This window comes from Erpetoichthys calabaricus, chromosome 18 (genome assembly GCF_900747795.2).
Source record: "Erpetoichthys calabaricus chromosome 18, fErpCal1.3, whole genome shotgun sequence".
Classification (NCBI taxonomy): domain Eukaryota; kingdom Metazoa; phylum Chordata; class Cladistia; order Polypteriformes; family Polypteridae; genus Erpetoichthys; species Erpetoichthys calabaricus.
In genome coordinates, this window is record NC_041411.2 from 13,681,196 (window position 1) to 13,697,965 (window position 16,770).

At 40.3% G+C, this 16,770-nt stretch overlaps 1 protein-coding gene across 1 annotated transcript in view; it reads right to left on the bottom strand.

The window, feature by feature from the left end:
* Positions 1-8,109: 8,109 nt before the first annotated feature.
* The window catches only part of setd1ba (SET domain containing 1B, histone lysine methyltransferase a), a 55,828-nt gene continuing 47,167 nt past the window's right edge, over positions 8,110-16,770 (bottom strand). The window contains exons 14-18 of the mRNA XM_051921356.1: positions 14,741-14,907; positions 13,978-14,109; positions 11,014-11,133; positions 10,215-10,352; positions 8,110-8,575 (exon numbers count right to left, since the gene is read on the bottom strand). Coding sequence (XP_051777316.1) covers positions 8,402-8,575; positions 10,215-10,352; positions 11,014-11,133; positions 13,978-14,109; positions 14,741-14,907 — 731 coding nt within the window. The 3' untranslated portion in view covers positions 8,110-8,401. The remainder of the gene's footprint in view (positions 8,576-10,214; positions 10,353-11,013; positions 11,134-13,977; positions 14,110-14,740; positions 14,908-16,770) is intronic.

The following is a 16,770-nucleotide window of genomic DNA, read 5'->3' on the forward strand; positions in this document are numbered from 1 at the left end:
GGGTCTGCTGGAGCCAATCCCAGCCAACACAGGGCGCAAGGCAGGAACAAATCCCTCATAAACAACAAAACTGAATAAAGCCATCAGGCCACTGGCGCCCAATCCCATCCAGTGATGGTTGCAAACAAAGTGCTAGCAGCCTGCCTTATAAATCAAGATGAGAATAAAATAAACAATTTCTTGTTTAAATACGTACAATTACCCTCTCGAAAGGTGATATATGGGGAGGAGGACAGAAATGAATACAAACAGCTGAAAGTTCTAAAAGAAGTATGTTACAACTTGAGTTCCTCATGACTCTGCTCTTGGGATCTCCAGCGCGACGGATCTTAGCGGCAAAGAAAGTCCCGGACATAAATTTCACATTTGAGGGTTAAAGAAAAAAAGAGCACAAAAAAGCACGGAAAACTTTAAATAAGGACATCCAAAACGAGCAAAAGAGAAGTGGAAATGGAGGTCCACGGAGGTGCAGCGGGAAGAGAGGAAGCGCAGGAGCTGCCAGCCCCACCACAGGTCTCGTGTACATGGCTGGATTTTAGGGAGGAAGCTTTGCCAGAGGCGCAGGTTCCCTTTGTTTAGAACGTCCGTTTCTTTTCTGTGCCTAATGCCTCCTCACACTTCATCCTTCTATCCGAGACTTTGAGTTAATAATAATTCATTACATTTATATAGCGCTTTTCTCAGTACTCAAAGCGCTATCCACACAGGGAGGAACTGAACCCACAATCTTCCACAGTCTCCTTACTGCAAAGCAGCAGCACTACCACTGCGCCACCTGTGTTACTTCTGTAGGTTTTTTTTTTGTGTATACCCAGTATGGCAGGTGCAGTTCTTCTTTGCCATGTCTCTTGTGAAATTCTTATGTTTTAAATGTAGCAGTTATTTCTCATTTTTGCATTTGAAATGGTTGAATGTCAGCGTATAATCTCATTAAAGGCCCCGTTTTCTGTCCCGTTGGGCTGTATTGGCTCATTTCCTGTGTCTGTACATTTTATAAAGCACAAGAACTTGGCTATTTTTTGGGGTTTTCTGCAGTCATCAAAGCCAGTCTTGTACGTAATCCCTTGCCTCCTAAAACAATTCAAAAAGCTGCCTTTTCAGTACCTGCTATTCGTTTTAATGGATGAATAAATGCTGCTCACACATGCGCCACATTTTCTTGTCATGTTGGGGTTGGGTTTTCTTACATCTAAATCCTAAAATTCTACTCCCTTTCCTTGATTCCCCTTCTGTAATCCTTTCATATTTCCCTCCAAGCAGACATTCGGTCTTCACTTTTGCTCAAAATGAACACTGACATGTCACAGATATGTTCAGTTTGTGCCCATCCAACCATATTTCACAAAAGTCCTCTCTTACTGTTGTGCCGTATACCAGGCAGTAGTGGACTACCATAATTCAGTTTAATTTCTCGCCCATCGTCTCGCTGCCTGCTGTCGTGTTATCAGCACCCGTGTTTTGGGTAGCTTGGTCCTCTCCGACTGCTTCCAGTTTAAATGAGTGGTTTGAACTTCCTCCAACTTAGCAGCGATGCCAGATTGCTGCTGTTATTTATGGTGAAGCCAATATCTGCAGCTCCGTTCTTACTTGAATTTGAGAAGTGAACTTCTTTATTTCTGTCCTTTAATAAATGTGACCCAAAACAATTCCTTTAAGGGGACTCAGACATTACATTTGTGTGATGGGCAACTGTGTTTGCAATTCATTTTTTTTTAAACTCCATATGCCTCCCATTTATTCACTAAAATTCCAGAACACAAATTCTAAATGAACAAACTTGTAAAGTCAAACTAAAGAAACCACTAAACCAAACTGGTCGTCTCTTCAGTGTCCCTGGCCTCGCTCATGTCAGCATAAGCAGTTATGTCTGTAACCCTTGTATGTATGGCTATCCCATTACTGTCTTTCATAAAACACGTGTGAGTCACGTACTGTGACAGACTCCAACAAGCAGGACTGCCACCTCCAGAGGAAGGTAAACGTCATGTCACATTCCACAACTTTTCCAGGGATTCATTTATAAATTGCGTGGACATTGGCAGGGCACTGCCAGTAGGAGTGTCACGTAGTGTGACACACTCGGCAACTCAATCTGTCACAATTAAACTGGTTTAGTCATATGAGTGGGCTTGTGTGTATGAGAGTGGACAACCAACGGGCGCCCACCTGGCAGTACGACACACGTTATGCGGCAACAAGGAATAATAAACGTGGGTGTTTTAGACCTCACAAACAGAAGAGAAGCTCATCAGTCCAATGTCTCGTGTTTTTAACAACAATGATAGAACTGAAGAAGAAAATAAAAACGGCAGTTTGTGGCGGAACTTGCTGTAGCTGTCGTCCACTGCTGGCTCTGACGGGCAGCATGCTATTGGCGGTCAGAAAAAAGGGGGCAGCATACAGCACTAAATCCCCATAAGACTGCATAAATATACATGGTGTAAGCCTCCTGCTTTAGACCGACTAGTTTTTTATTTATTACTTATGAAATTAATATGGGCGGAGTGGTGGCTCTGAGGCTAGGGATCTGCACTAGCAATCAGAAGGTTGCCGGTTTGAATCCCGTAAACACAACTTGAGCAAGGCCCTTAACCTACAATAGGTATGACGTTAACTTGCATCCAGCTCTGCATGTAGGCCCTTCAACCTGCAGGGAAACACCTGGGGGTTGGTGGCAGAATTGGCACCCCAGACACCACGTTGGTCCATTCCATCTGAACTAGTGTGGTGCTGAGGTGTCACCCGTTGCACGGCTGCACTCGGGTCCTGACCTGGGATCCTGAGGTGGTTTGTCATGTGGTGGGCGCTGCATCAGCGTGGGCTCCTAACCTCTCTGTCTCTCTCATGAAGTTAGCAGTCACACTAAGCAGGAGCCGGGCCCTGATTCAAACCCGAAGAAAAAGGCTCAGCTGTCTTGTCCCCTTTGTCGGTTGGTATCTAAGTAGTTTGTATACTTAGTTGAACCTAAAACTGTAGCTTAAGTTGAACGTAACAGTTTTCAGCTATGATAATGCAACTTCAAGGGTCTTATATTAAAAAAATAGCATTTAAACAAAACTAATTAAGGATGAGCTGGCCATGAGGACATCTGGAAGAGTAACTGGGCTGGGCATTCCTATGTGATTAATAAATTACAAATCTGTCATCTAAAGCAGTGACAGCCATTAGAAACACCAGTAAGGTATGGGCTGTATTTTTAAATCAAATTAATGGTATCTTGATAAAAAAAAAAATCATATCAAAAATAAAGTTTGAAGTGACTACATACATACTGTTGAGTGGTGGTGTATGAATGATTTTCATTTCTTTTTCTTTTCTTTTCTATTGCTCCAGTGAGCTTGTAAACTAAACAGCACAAGTGAAATGCAAATCTCTGACTGTGACTGAGGAGACTCCTATCGTCATCTAGACTGCTAAATTTCGATTAGCACAGCGTTGGAATTAAATGCGTTACGTGTTTTCTGTTTTTAACACTAGGAACTCGTGATGGCAAGAAGGGCTACCTTCTCCAAACACTTACAGAGCCCGTTCAACACTTTGGAGGTAGTCCAAAGGCATAACCATCAGGTAAAAAAAGACATTTTGAAAGCTGCCATGTGCATCTTTCATATACAATTCAAGTTTGAATTTTCAGGGATTTGGAGCAGCAGATTTCAAGTCTATATCTGAAGTGGAGCAGCAGAAGAGAGGGAACTCAACCTGAAGGAAAACAGACTTTTCTCTCGTGGTTTTTATAGGAGTCAACGTTTAACTGTACCCTTTTCTAGAAACTAAGGTAAAAAGAAAATCAATTTGTGTCTTCTAACATTATCACCACTTTTTAGTGTCATGATAAATAATAAACAGAACTTTTTATTGTTCAGAAAATGATATGAAAGAGATCTTAACTCTCAAAAACTCCCAACTGAGCCAAGTTTAACATCATTGAGACTTCTGACCTTAGTTCTCATTACATAAACAACTGTTATACAACCCGCTATATCCTAACTACAGGGTCACGGGGGTCTTCTGGAGCCAATCCCAGTCAGCACAGGGTGCAAGGCAGGAACACATCCAGGGCAGGGTGCTAACCCACCGCAGGGCAAACACACACACACCAGGGATAATTTCGAATCGCCAATGCACCTAACCTGCATGTCTTTGGACTGTGGGAGGAAACCCACGCAGACAACATGCAAACTCCACGCAGGGAGGAACCCGAGAAGCGAACTCAGGTCTCCTTACTGCAAGTGCTACCACTGCGCCACACTGGAGCTAAAATATACATGTACTTTATCAATGTTGTTGGAAATGCTTATTATACATACTCAATGAAGCACAGACCTGCTAAGCAGCAGCATAAAGAAGCCCACCTGTCACTGTCACTGCTCCGGCTTCATCACAACGGAGGGCAAGCAGCTTGCTGGTCACGTCTGACTCTCAGTTGAACAGCAACGGCTTATTATTACCAAACTACATTTTCAAGATTAAAAATCACACATAAAGAGACACTTTATCAGCACATTACATAAATCAAAATACCACAACATACACAAGACATCTGTGGGATTTTTCACAGCCCAGTAGACTTCACGTTCACAGGTTTCAGCAGACAAGTGAAAGAGTCACTTCAGTCAAAACAGTTTCTCATATCTCACTTAATGAAATTTAAGTTAAATATGTAAACACCTGTCAGTTTTGGGCACCTAGAACTGAAACAGGACTGGTTTCACACTTGTCAAATATTCTTCTTGTGCGACAAAAGAGCTATTGGGATTAGAAACTGTGCACGTAAAACAATTTCCCGCACACAAGGGGCTCTCTCAGAGTGATGTCTCCACTAAAGAGACCCCCTCCTCTTCCCCTCAGTGTTGCGGAGTGTACTCACCTGGAATGCTGCCCCTGGCATCCAGATTCATGTCTCTGCACAGCCAAGCCCACAGCCGAGGGGCCGAGAGATGCGTCTTCTGCTGCATGGAAGGAGGAACGTAAAACGCGCACCCTCGCTTTGTGAATAACTGCAACACAGAAGACAGTATGCTCATACTTGTTAAGAAAAAGTCAGTATATTTGCTTTATAAAAGTTACTATAATACAATGGTACATAGTATGAATTCACAAAAAAATATATATAGACAAGTATGTACAGCCAAGACACACCCACAACAAAACATTTCCGTCAAACAAGATCTTAAGCACAAGCTATATTTGCACAAATAAAACTGGGTTAATTTCAGGAGGAAAACCAAAAAAATCCTCCATCTCCAAAGCGGGCTCTCTTCATGAAAGAGGTGGTGAGGGAGAGAAGTTCAGAACACTTGATTTTATTGCAAACCATTCTGGAATCCACTGCACCCATTTAAGAAATGTTTCTAAGGAGTGAGTTTTATTGGGGGGGGGGGGGGGGGAGTTAAAAACATTCGACAAAAATGAACAGAGGGGACAATGGTTTTTGTGTGGACAGCAGTGCCCACCGCAGGGGGCCGTGTCAACTCCAGTTTCAGCTTTGCATTAAAACAACGTAATGCTGTTTTTAAAAAATGTCTACGTTTAATAAATAAGCAGACAGCAGTGGAACGGATGTTCAAATGGACAGTTAATGCTTTGTGATTCCCCCGCTTCTGTCAGAGGTAAATAGAAATTCTATACAATGTACAACAAGCTTGACACAAGCCGTAAACAGAGCTACCAGCTCACTGTGCCGATGTAGCAGACCCAAGACGTATTTATAAATTATTTACAACAAAAATACAGCCATCAACCCCCCCCACCCACCCGCAACACATACAAAATATATAACCGCACAAAAGCAGACACATGTTTCTACAAGAAACAACCTTTAGAAGAGAGGCTGGGTGCATGGGTGTGCTGGTATAACAAACCAAAACAAGTAAAAGGGATGCACCATCGATTCTAGGGAGAAAAAAAAAGTATCAACTTTTATATATTCCTATATACACTTATGGTTTTGAAATGATTATATATTTAAAAAAACTTGATTATTTATTCACTCTTAGATGATAAAAAGATTTTTCTTCTTATATAGAAATTGTTCTGTACAGTATAAACATTTTTTTTTCTTCTAAAAGCCTTCCTTTCCCCCCAAATTGTGCGGATCAACTCGAGAGACCTAGACAGGGATCCTAAGAAGGTAAAAGTTTGGGATTGAAAGAAAATAAAAAAAACAAACAAAACAGGATTCATGCAAGCGTTTGGCAAATAATACAGCCAAGTGACATGCCAACCCATAGTGCATTTGGGAGAAAAAAAACAAACAAACAAAAAAAAAAAAAAAAAAAAAACACAAGCTAGCTTATGTACAAAAGTCAACTAATGTTACAACTCATGACATGCACCTGTGTGTGTGCGCGCCTCGGGACCACCCAATACACACACACACACACACTCACAGCTACACATTTAAACAGGACCTTGACACACGTGCAGACATATCTTCATGTACGTGTCCCAAACAATACAGCACCAGAAACAAAACAAAACAAAACAAAAAAAAAATGCTACTGCCATGGGTATTCATTAGTACAATCTCCCATATTCTGTGTTTTAGGTATTTCTGTGCCACAAGAAAGAATTAAACAAACAATCACATTGTCTGAATGGTCGGCCAATTGAAGCAGTCTGGTCCAAATTAAAAATTAATTCTGAAAAAATCAGTGGGGTTAGTCCCTCACTTGGTGTTTTTGTCCTTGAAAAATCAAAGATATGCCCTGTTTGTAGCACAAAACCGGTTGAGCTCCAATGACAAAAAACAGACATGAGCGACTGCATTAAACAATACAACATATATGGGGGCAACGCGGAGGTCATGTGACGGTCCAAACCCCTTCACTCCTCCCGATGAGTACACCTGCAGTTCACAGAATTAGAGAAGGTACACTAAACATTTACTTTAATGAATGTGTACTTTATAAATATTTACACACTTGTATATGGAAAAGCATGTACATATACACATTTGCGCACATAAATATACATGCATGTGTAAACAATATGTGTCTACACACATTCATACACTGAACATGTATATGCATTTTGCTGGAAAAAAGTGTCCAACAATAGAGTCGTTATTTAAAATACTATTAACCATATGGGTTAAGGAGTTACAAACCTGGATTGTCATCATTTTCAACTGTTAAATACGGTGAAAAGCAAACTCACGCTTTTCCCCCTTCAACTTTTCAAAAGGCCCACAAATGAAAAAGTATTTTGCTTAAGAGGTTAATCTTTTTTAGTGCATTTTTTGTAGCATTTGGGAAACAATTGAAAATGTGTAAAAATGCCACACTTTCTGAATACCAAATGTCTTAAAACACATCAAAGACTTTGATGCTGAACAGGGAGGTTAACTGGCATCAGGGAGCCCAGCGGCCACTTCAGACCTGTAGAGGGCAGTCAAGCAGCAGCATTCTGACACTCGATTGTCTGTGCCATCACATGACACACAAGGGATGACTCTGGCAGCAGAATTTGAGTTGGAGTAGATGCACTATTGCTTGAATTTAATGTTTTTTTTTTTCTTTTAAATAAAAATTGTTTCCTGCAAAAGTGAAAATGACAGTCACACTCATAAGGGCAGCCAGGTAGTTCAGTGCATACGACAAACTGGGAGCTGAGAGGGTGACAGGCTAAGGACATCAGAGTCCTGTCTAAACAAATCATAATAAAGGAGACCACTGATTTCTCACATAATTTGGTGAATGCTGTAGCAGGCAACAGAAATACCTAAACCTACCCACGAGAAAAAAAAAAAAACAAATAAAAAGACAAATTACCCATAGCCATGCTCTCAGACTTTAAGTCAAAAGGCCAAATGTTTTAAAGAAAAACAAAAAAAAAACCAATTTATTATATATATATATATATATATATATATATATATATATATATATATATATATATATATATAGAGATAGATATAGATAGATAGATATATAAAATTCTTATTAACTTTGCTACTGATTCACATTTTCCTCTGTACAAATAAACACTCTGAAAAGGTAGCAGCATTCCCTTATGGAAGATAGAGTCCAATGTACCGTGTTCCAGCACGACAATCTGGCAGGTGATGGCTGACTGGAAGGAAAGGGCAAAGTGGGCGGGCGTCTAGTGTTGTTTGAGCAGAGAAACTGGTAACACTCACTTTTAGGAACAGCACCGGTAGTCGTAAACAACAAGACTGTGCATTGTGTAGATAGGCGTGCACAATAGCTTGTTCAGTGGCCCGAGCCGAAGTGCGATACGTTGGTGATGAAATATTATGTCTTTTTTTTTTTCTCTTTTTTTTTGGCATAGTGCAACTGAGAATGGGTGTCTGCTCCAGCAGACGGTCAATATTTAAAAGAGCTTTGACAATGATCAGCTGATGGAGACCAAGAGACAGAGGTGAAATCCCTAGGCCACCTCAGTTTAGGGTGCCCCGACAGTTTTCTGCGCCACACAGGCAGGGTATCTTGACGTCCTCAATGGGGAACTTGTAGTCATACGTGATCTCCTCATTTACATTGATCTGCTGTCTCGAATAAATAACAATCTTCTTCTGGGACTCCACCGTGATGACCTTGGCATAGCAGTTGGGCTGCAATGACAGAATGCAAATCTGTTAAACATTCTTCAGGCAAAATGAAGATCATTTTCTAGTTAGAATGCCTTGGTGTAAACCAGGTGGAGAGACAGAATCAGCACCAAACACATGTCTTCTTTGTGTGTGTTGTGCTTATGTCTCAGCACTTTGACATAAGTGTGTTCAAAAACCAAACGCTCCATTTTATACACCCTGACCAGGTCCTGTAGACCAGGCTCAAAGGTCAGCTGCTGGCTAGTAAATTCCGACTCTGAACTCACTTTCTGAGCCGACGAGCAAATAGACTGATCGTAAAAAAAAACAAAACAAAAATGGCAATGAAGAAGACAAAAATGTACTTGTATGACAATTTGCTTTCTTGCACAGTTGCAGTATAAAGTCTTCTACAAAATGTCTTCTATTTTAAGTTTAATGGCTAAGAGGGATAGAGCCTAAGCACCTCGGCTGACTCCTGTCTCTGCTCTGGAATTTGCTCAGGGCAGCATCCCCTCTCAACTTACTCATCCTCTCTGAAATGGCAGCAACACCGGAACATGAACTCGTACCCCTGGAGTACAGAGTATCCTTCTCAGAAAAACAAATGCAGTTTCTCTTTAATTGCCATTTTTACAGACCAAGTCAAGCACCAAATTCATAGTGACTTTGCATTTCTGCCAGGAGATTCACATGAACACACTGAAATGGCTATGCAAAAGAGTACAAGTGCAAAGACTCTGCAAAGTCCAAACGCTACATTTACTGTCTTGGTTGACTTATGAAGCTCTGTTGGTAGCATCGATCTGATTTTGCATCAAGACTCGCTTCTTAACATATTTTGTATATTTTTTTTGGTAAATTATTTTTTTAATTATTTTGTTTCGTTATTACTGTTGCTCACATGGGTGCCAAACCTTTAACATTTTCATGAGTCCTCTCTTTGTCATCAGTGCTCACCTCTCCCAGTGTTCATTGTGTTAACTGTGAGAGGAGGAATTGTAGAGTTGGAGAGAAGAGTTGGAGCACTCGTATGTTTTCTGTTTTAGCATTTCAGCCTAATAATAATAAAGATTAACAGATAAAAGAGTTCATGTGTGGTTTCATTAACTATTTGTGGCGGTTCCCATAAAGATGTACATTGTGCGTCACAACACAGAAGCTTTATAGGTTAACCTGATTCAAAGCCAAAGCGCAGCAGTACAATGCCTGCGTTGAACACCGGTTACAATGGGATAACTTCAAGTCACATGCAATTGCATTTGCTTTATTTCCTTTCTCATACTGCTTGATCACCTTTTATTTTTGTGTTGAGATCAATTGCCTTTTTCCTCTAATTGTAAGACAAATGTAACTGAACGTATTAAAAACCACTGCAGGTAATAAACTGAGATCAAGATGAAGGAGTTGCGGCATACGGAGCTGGCGTGGCGAAAACTGTTTGCTTGTGAGCCGTGGTAGTGGGTGTCGACAACTATCTGTACACACTTGAGCCTATCACTGCACACATTGACAATCTCTGTATTTACTGTTTACTCTGAAATGTATCCTTGTTTGCTATGTCAAGTGCATTGTGATGGTGTACTCTACGAATTATGTTATATAAAATGATGACAAATTGTATCAGTAGTGATGAGTCAGAAGGAAGACTAGAACTTACATTACAACTATGGTTGATGAACCTGGCGAAGTTCCCGCACTTTGTGGCATCAATAATGGTGTCATGATCCACCCTGAACATGTAGCTGCTCCCAATGCCTTCATCCTCATAACGCTTCTCTCGCATGTCAGCAATGACCTACAGTGTGGACATGCAAGTAAGAATTTCATTGTGCTGTGCACACAATATGACAATAAACTTGAACTTAATTTGGAACAGAGAAAAATTAAAGAGGAGAAACACGATAGGCAAACTTAACTTGTAACAGACAGAAATTAAACAGACATAAACATATGAAACGCACTAAATGATAGCCAAATAGAGAGATAGAGAGAACACCAATAATAACAAATAACTTCTCACCAGCTTCAAGGCCAAGAGCAATCTGATGTCGTCATAAAAGTACACTTTACAGCAATTTCATATTCATAATATGAGAGCACAATGCTGACAGGTCAGAAAGATTAAGTCCAGGCACTAACTTACATCTAGAGTACATTGATGATGCTCCCAATCACTAAATAGAATTACTGTTTTGGTAAATCATTTTAAGATTCTAAACTACTTTTAGAAATACACTCGCGCCAGTTGAACTGAACAGTTTCTAACGGTAGTCCACAAACCTTCTGTAATTAGATTGATCAGCAAGAGAAGAAAAATTACTGCACAAGATTTGTAGTTTTCAGATTTATCTAAACAATGAAACACAGCTCAGTGTGTGTCTACGAGGCCCGCTCATTTGTAACACCCCACCGTTAAACCCCTTGCCCTTAACAGTCTTTTTGCCAATGTCACCTACCTGCCTAATGTTTTGACCAACATATTCAATCACCATTTCATCTGCTGCAATAGGCTCCATTGCAAACAAGCCCCAGTCGTGTATGTGGCTTTTGCAGAAACGAATTTTCTTTTTACGGAACTAAGAAAAGGAAAAAACAAAATTAATAAAGTGGTACCGAGTTACTTTTAATCAATGGTCATCTTAAAATGTGAAGCAATTTCCATACTTGAGAGTATAGCACCTATTAATTAAAAATGTGCCATGGCACACAACTAGTATGTGATATTAGGGTTTGGAAAGGTTTCAAGGATTATTTTATCATTGGACTCTTTACATTTAAGTGAATGGGCATGCAAGAAAATAGATTATTGACAACAACAAGAAATCTAAGGCTGACATTCTGCAACCAATTTCTTTTTTTCATGGAATAGATAACAATCATCATTATAGTAAATAAACAAATAGAAATTATTGATTACGAATATAAAGTAGATTACTAATGTAGTACTTGTAACCAGGAAGAATCAATTTAAACTCCCAGATGAATGACTGCATAGTGAACTAATAAAGAACAATGCAGGAAAGTTAGAGACAGCAGTGGTTCATATCTGTTATAGTGACAGAAAGAAAGATGGCAACAGAAAATTCAAAGGAAATCAAAAGATGTCATTAAGGTATAAGAAAATGTAAAATAACACAAACATAAATAAACACTTGACATAGTGAATACCTTCTATTTTTAGAGCAATGTGGAACAATAATATTTCTAACACTGAATGATTTTGATGCCGCTGACTCGTAGTCTGACACACCATCATCTGCGCTATTCAACAGAAGCCCCAGAGCAACACTTTTGTCTTAGATCAACAATTAAATGAAAATCATCACTGGAGTTTTCTCCGACTTTTTCACGATTCAATGAACCTTCTGGTGATTTTTTTTTCTCTGCATCTCAAGTCAATGCAATTAATCCATTAATGAAAACTCTGCTTTGTTTGGTTGTTACCATCCATCTAAGACTTTCTGGTCAGTGGGGCTATCGGACCATGTAATTTAGTAAATACACATACATAATAAGACCAAAGATAAAGTAATGCTATACTGCAAACCACGAAACTGAAACATTGAAACGTCCAGGCACCAAAAAAGTGGTTGGGGTTCTCTTTGCACTTCTATGCTCATCTATGGACTCTCTCATTGCTAACTGGAACTCAACAGCAGATGGACTAATCTGTTTTAGCTGGACTAGTGAGTGAGGTGAGTGAGTGAGAGATAGATACTTTATTATTCCCAAGGGTAAATTCACATACTCCAGCAGCAGCATACTGATACAAATACAAAAAAAAAAAAAAATTAAAGAGTAATAAAAACGCAGGTAAAACCAGACAATAACTTTGTATAATATTAACATTTACACCCCCGGGTGGAATTGAAGAGTTGCATAGTTTGGGGGAGGAACGATCTCCTCAGTCTGTCAGTGGAGCAGGACGGTGACAGCAGTCTGTCGCTGAAGCTGCTCCTCTGTCTGGAGATGATCCTGTTTAGTGGATGCAGTGGATTCTCCATGATTGACAGGAGCCTGCTGAGTGCCCGTCGTTCTGCCACAGATTTCCAACTGTCCAGCTCCATGCCAAAACTAGAGCCTGCCTTCCTCACCAGTTTGTCCAGGCGTGAGGAGTCTCTCTTCTTTATGCTGCATTCCCAGCACACCACCGCGTAGAAGAGGGCGCTCACCACAACTGTCTGGTAGAACATCTGCAGCATCTTATTGCAGATGTTGAAGGATGCCAGGCTTCTAAGGAAGTATAGTCAGCTCTGTCCTTTCTTGCACAGAGCATCAGTATTGGCAGTCCAGTCTAATTTATCATCCAGCTGCACTCCCAGGTATTTATAGGTCTGCACCATCTGCACACAGTCACCTTTGATGATCACAGGGTCCATGAGGGGTCTGGGCCTCCTAAAATCCATCACCAGCTCCTTGGTTTTGCTGGTGTTCAGGTGTAGGTTTGAGGTTTGAGTCGCACCATTTAACAAAGTCATTAATTAGGTCCCTATACTCCTCCTCCTGCCCACTCCTGATGCAGCCCACGATAGCAGTGTCGTCAGCGAACTTTTGCACGTGGCAGGACTCTGAGTTGTATTGGAAGTCCGATGTATATAGGCTGAACAGGACCGGAGAAAGTACAGTCCCCTGCGGCGCTCCTGTGTTGCTGACCACAATGTCAGACCTGCAGTTCCCGAGACGCACATACTGAGGTCTGTCTGTAAGATAGTCCACGATCCATGCCACCAGGTATGAATCTACTCCCATCTCTGTCAGCTTGTCCCTAAGGAGCAGAGGTTGGATGGTGTTGAAGGCGCTAGAGAAGTCTAGAAACATAATTCTTACAGCACCACTGCCTCTGTCCAAGTGGGAGAGGGATCGGTGTAGCATATAGATGATGGCATCCTCCGCTCCCACCTTCTCCTGGTATGCGAACTGCAGAGGGTCGAGGGTGTGTTGGACCTGTGGCCTCAGGTGGTGAAGCAGCAGTCGCTCCATGGTCTTCATCACATATGATGTCAGAGCGACAGGCCGGAAGTCGTTCAACTCACTAGGACGTGATACTTTTGATAAGTCTTTATCTTTGTTGGGCACTTTAGCCATTTTTTCAGCCACTCTGGGCAACATGCATTGAGTACTCGATCTTTAAGAGGTATTTTTTTCCACTACAAGCTTTCAGCACAAATGTTTCACTTTGTGGCAAATGGGGACAAGCAGGATGAATAGCTGGACAGGGTTATAAACCCTAGTAAAATGTTTATTAGTATACAAAATGTAGAAAATGCAAGGCCCTGGTTACCCAATATGGCATCATAATCAGAAAAGAATGTCAAAAAGTACTGGTCCCAGAAAGAAGAATGACATTAACAATCAGCACAATATCATAACTAAAAATACATTCCGTCTTGGATATAAAAGTATAACATATAGGACCATACCTTGAGCTGGTTGAACTTGAGCAGGTCACTATCACAGCTACCTGTAAAGGAGGAAAGGAGTCTTCGCTGCTCGGACCGTCGCTCTGAGCCTGCACGTGTTGAAGCATGAGGCTGTGCTGGAATGCTCATACCCTACGAAAAAGAAAAGAAATCCATATGAATAAGGGCAACAGGGACATGATACAAAGAATAGAAATTTTCACTTAAAAATACTTTGAAAATCAAAAATAAGTCAACATTTGTCATCCTATGCTGTGATGTGCAGATGACTAGGACTTTACTGCAATTAGATGCTTGCCATACTGTACACAAACTGAAATGCAACCCCCATGTCCTCTAATGAGCAGCAAACATGAGATAACGACCTGGTCCTGGAATAACCTTAATTCTGCCTTTAACATAAAACCTGAAATGGATAATTAGACCAAAAACATTCTACTAATGAGGTGAGAAGAAAAAAAGAAAAAAAAAAAAAAAAACATCTGCCAAGCTTTATATTTAAGGAGGAAAATCCCACCTCATTAAAATGAGTATGTATCATGACCACAAAGTTATCAGGGGACTGAGAGAAGGGTGTAAGTCAATAAGTCAACTCCATGAAAGACACACAAATTTATCATCAATGTTTAAGTTACTTTGAAGTTAACTTATAACAAGGTTTATGGGTCAAATCAATTTTCTTTGACTAGACGTTTCCCTAATAAACATCTGGAAGGCTTTGAAGAAGCAAAGAACACGGGCCGAGATCTCGCCAAGCTCTTACCTGGGTGTCCACAGGAGGCTCATCCGTCACTAGCCGGCTACTGTTGAGGTATTTGACTTTGTCTTTCTTGTCAATTTTATAGTAGCCCTCACTTCGAGCACAACCTGTCACATGCTCACGCATCCCATCCTCCCGTTTTTTCTTCCTTATGGTAGAAACATTGGTAGGTTCAATGTGATTAAGGGAAAATATGGAAAGACATGAGATACTGTGGGGTTGGAGGTCAAAGCCTCACACCATCTCTTAATTAGCTGAACCTCATGGAAGCCGATTTATGTTTTCTATTCAATCACATGAAGGTTATCATTGCACTGGATGTGTTGCATTTTTGTCAGGTATGTTGTTAAGAATTTAACTCTACTCTCTAAATATATGAATACTACAATAACTACCATTGTTGGAACTAAATTAATAAACCTGGAAGACACTAAAGAGTTAGCAGGTACTTAACAGCTTCTTACTGAAGATTATAACAAAATGGATATGTTCAACACAATGTTCTTGATTACAAGGGATTTTGGGGTATGAAAAGCAACATCAAGTAAATACCCTTCTATCCATGACTTCTGAATGTATCAAACTATGGACATAATGAAAAGCAGGGAAACTAACTTAAATTTTATTTCTATCTGTTCATAAAGTCGTATTATTCCATATAAATATAATAAACACACCACATAAAGTTATTCCTTCGCAGTTTGGAAAAGTGCCTACTATGTGGAATTTTAACAGTTCTCATAGTTGAGTTAAGCACATTTGTGTGCCACGGTATCCTTCAATAAAGGCGCGCGTAAATAAAGGCGAGCTTCAAAAGGGCGACCTCAATTGTGCGAATGTTTTAATATTCTTGCTTTCGCCTTTTTATATGTTCAATCATTGCCTTTATCTAATAAATTTTCTGTAATAATTTTGTTGCGTTTGTCTTTATTCACTGCGCCCAATTGAGGTCGCCCTTTTGAAGCTCGCCTTTTTGTGCACGCCCTTATTGAATAGAACCGTGTGCCACTCACCCCTTGCATTAACTTGACAGCACTACAGCTTATCTTTATAGCTGCGAAAATCAGAAAATGTACAAAAAAGAAAACTGTTTCATTCATGTGGCTCAGTGGAATAAAAAAAAAAAAAAAATCCCCTACAATTATGTGTAACCACAGCCCAGACTCGCTTTGTCCTCTGGGCTATGCCAAGCTTGTACCACCATTAAGGTCGAGACAAAAGCACACCTGCTATTTGATGTAGTAGCTTTCCAAAAGCAACCCAGTGGGGTGGTGGGGGGGGAAATCACATTGTTAGACGTCTGTATACTGTATAATGTTGTAGTAGTAGTTACCGTGTGGGAACATCTAGTTACCACCGGATTCAAAGTGAGGGGTCAACAATTAAACCACTCCTTCTATTGTGAGGATCACCCCTTCCTACTTTAGGATGGCACAGTGCAATGACTGGCATACTAAAAGCGAATCTATAATAACAAAATTATTTATGGAGGATATTGTCATTAAAAAGTGTACCTCAAAATGCTTTACACAGAAAAGACAAAAATATATCAACTTCTCATTCCAATGAGCCCTGAAGAGATAAGCATGTGTCTATAGTGGAAACGCCATCAGGACATCGATGCCTTGCACTGGTCTATGTGACAGGAGGATTCTCATTGCATGCCCATCAACATCACAGAACACCTGGAGAGGATTCAGCAGGACACAGCTGCCCAGGTTCTCATGAGGATTACATCATTACTTTTGTTGATGGATCAACTATTACTAATAATTATTTTGGAAGGGGCAAGCCTGTAAAACATGCAAACTATATAAGTAAATATATCTAAAAATAAAAATTGGAAATTACCTACAACTGTTTTTGAAGGAAAATATGTGCATTTTGTTCTTTTACCTTTCTATGCCCTCCAGTTTCAATATTAAGAATTTCACGGATTCAAAACTTACTTTTGGAAGGAATCGGCTCTGCATGAAATTTCAGTCTACCCCAAAATACGCACACATGTGAATTACCACTTACAAGGCCTAGTT